Source organism: Nicotiana tabacum, chromosome 17 (genome assembly GCF_000715075.1).
Source record: "Nicotiana tabacum cultivar K326 chromosome 17, ASM71507v2, whole genome shotgun sequence".
Taxonomy (NCBI): Eukaryota; Viridiplantae; Streptophyta; class Magnoliopsida; order Solanales; family Solanaceae; genus Nicotiana; species Nicotiana tabacum.
In genome coordinates this window covers 115,126,332-115,128,153 of record NC_134096.1, presented here as the reverse complement: position 1 = coordinate 115,128,153, position 1,822 = coordinate 115,126,332, and the positions used below count along the sequence as shown (strand labels likewise).

The window sequence follows — 1,822 nt, the reverse complement described above, 5'->3', positions numbered from 1 at the left end:
TCAGATTCTCATTATGTTTTTGTGCATATGAGTAGCTTCATTGGAGTTAATCATATCTATGAAGGTGCACTTTCAATGGCAAAAGCAGGTCTCCAGCAGGGCTAATTCTTAAGCGAATAAATCGTCTTGCAAATTTTTACACTTCTTTCAACTAAGAATTTGCAAGTAACTCTAGCTAAACTACAAACCTATCTAAACTATCTCATACAAGTCCATCTAGGTTTCTAAAATTACAATAAGGCATTCAAGAACTTCTGCAACATAATATTCCTTCTTCTATTAAGCTCTATAAAAATGATCAACATTCACCAATTTTTAGAAATATTCATATTTTTTTTATAATTCAAATATATTATTAAATAAATATTTATGTTAATATTTAATCAAGATATGGGAACACATATAACACGCATACACTAATAAGGCACAACATGAGGAATATAACATAAGGCACATAGCAAGCATACACTAATAGAACAAATAGAATAGGACAATAATACCTCTCATAAACCCAGAAGAATACAACATGAGGAATTTAATGTTAAAAAATAATTCGAATAATAAGGCACTCCAGCAGATGGTAGTAATTAAAGAAAATAATTAGTGATGTGTAAAAGAATGGGAAATATATTATAGAGGAAGAACCGGTAACTCAGTCCATCTAAACCTCTGCCTATTAGCAGAAAACAAAAAAAAGACATACAGATTTGTGCCGAAACTACTATGGCCACTAGCGGTAATGGTGGCCGACCATTCCCAGAGGATTTAGCGGTGGATATTCTACTCAGGTTTCCGATGGAGTTCTTGTTCCAATTCAAATACGTCTGCAAGAAGTGGTACGAGATAATGAAGAGTTGTAGCTTCATCAAAGAACACATGAATTGGAGGAACAAGAACAAGTCCCCTCAAATCCTGATTTATGATCATAGTGCCCCAGATAATTCCCCTTCTATCACTTTGATTTCGGTTTCAGATGCTGGCGTAATTGAAAATCCACCTGATTATCTCAAGGGCTTTAGAGGTATTACGTACCTTTTAGGTTCTGTGGATGGCTTATTTTTGTTGAAGCAAGAAATTGATGGCAGCATATTCAACATCTCCTTGTCATTGTGGAATCCCGCCACCAGGGAAGTGAGACCCCTTCTTGCAACCAAGTTCGAGCTTCAACAATCTTTCAGACAAATCGACCGTCAGTTTGGGTTCGGATTAGACCCCATGAATAATGACTACAAGGTTGTTTGGTTTCTGTCCTTCTGGGATGACATCATAAATCAAACTATCCCTCGTTGAAGGAACACAATAAACTATACACATTAATTTAGCACGTAAATCATAAAATGAGAACTTACTTGTTCTTTATGAAGTGGAAGCGAAATTCTGAAATGAACCGCGGCTGAAATCACTGGTCGATGGTGGTTGTCACACTGTGATAGATCAACCCCCTAAATAACAATATAAACCCCTCGTCTGATTTGGGAAAAGAAAGCGTTGAAAAATACTGCAGAGAGTGTATTTTTTTATTTTACATAGTAAGTGTACTTATATAGGGAATAATAAGGTTAACTAATTACCCTATTGGTCCTTAAAGCACACCTTATGGGTGGAATCAAAATTTTATACATCTCCCACTCACACATAATGGGAGTGCTCATCTAATCTGAGAAACATATTCTCATCTCCTCAATCATTCATACAGGGTAGTAGACCGTACGACCAACATACTGTGAGAGCTAAGTGCTATACATCTATTAGGAGTATATAACCTCTCGTCGAATCAAACCTGCAAATAGATCATAAAGTATGCAGTACCCTAGATCATATA

General features: G+C 35.8%; 1 protein-coding gene across 1 annotated transcript; it reads left to right on the top strand.

Moving 5' to 3' along the window:
• The first annotated feature begins 723 nt into the window (after window positions 1-723).
• LOC107789176 (putative F-box/kelch-repeat protein At1g12870) lies at window positions 724-1,290 on the top strand. Its single transcript, XM_016610952.1, has one exon. It carries the CDS (start codon window positions 724-726, stop codon window positions 1,288-1,290), a length of 567 nt encoding a protein of 188 aa, XP_016466438.1.
• The last annotated feature ends 532 nt before the right edge of the window (window positions 1,291-1,822 follow it).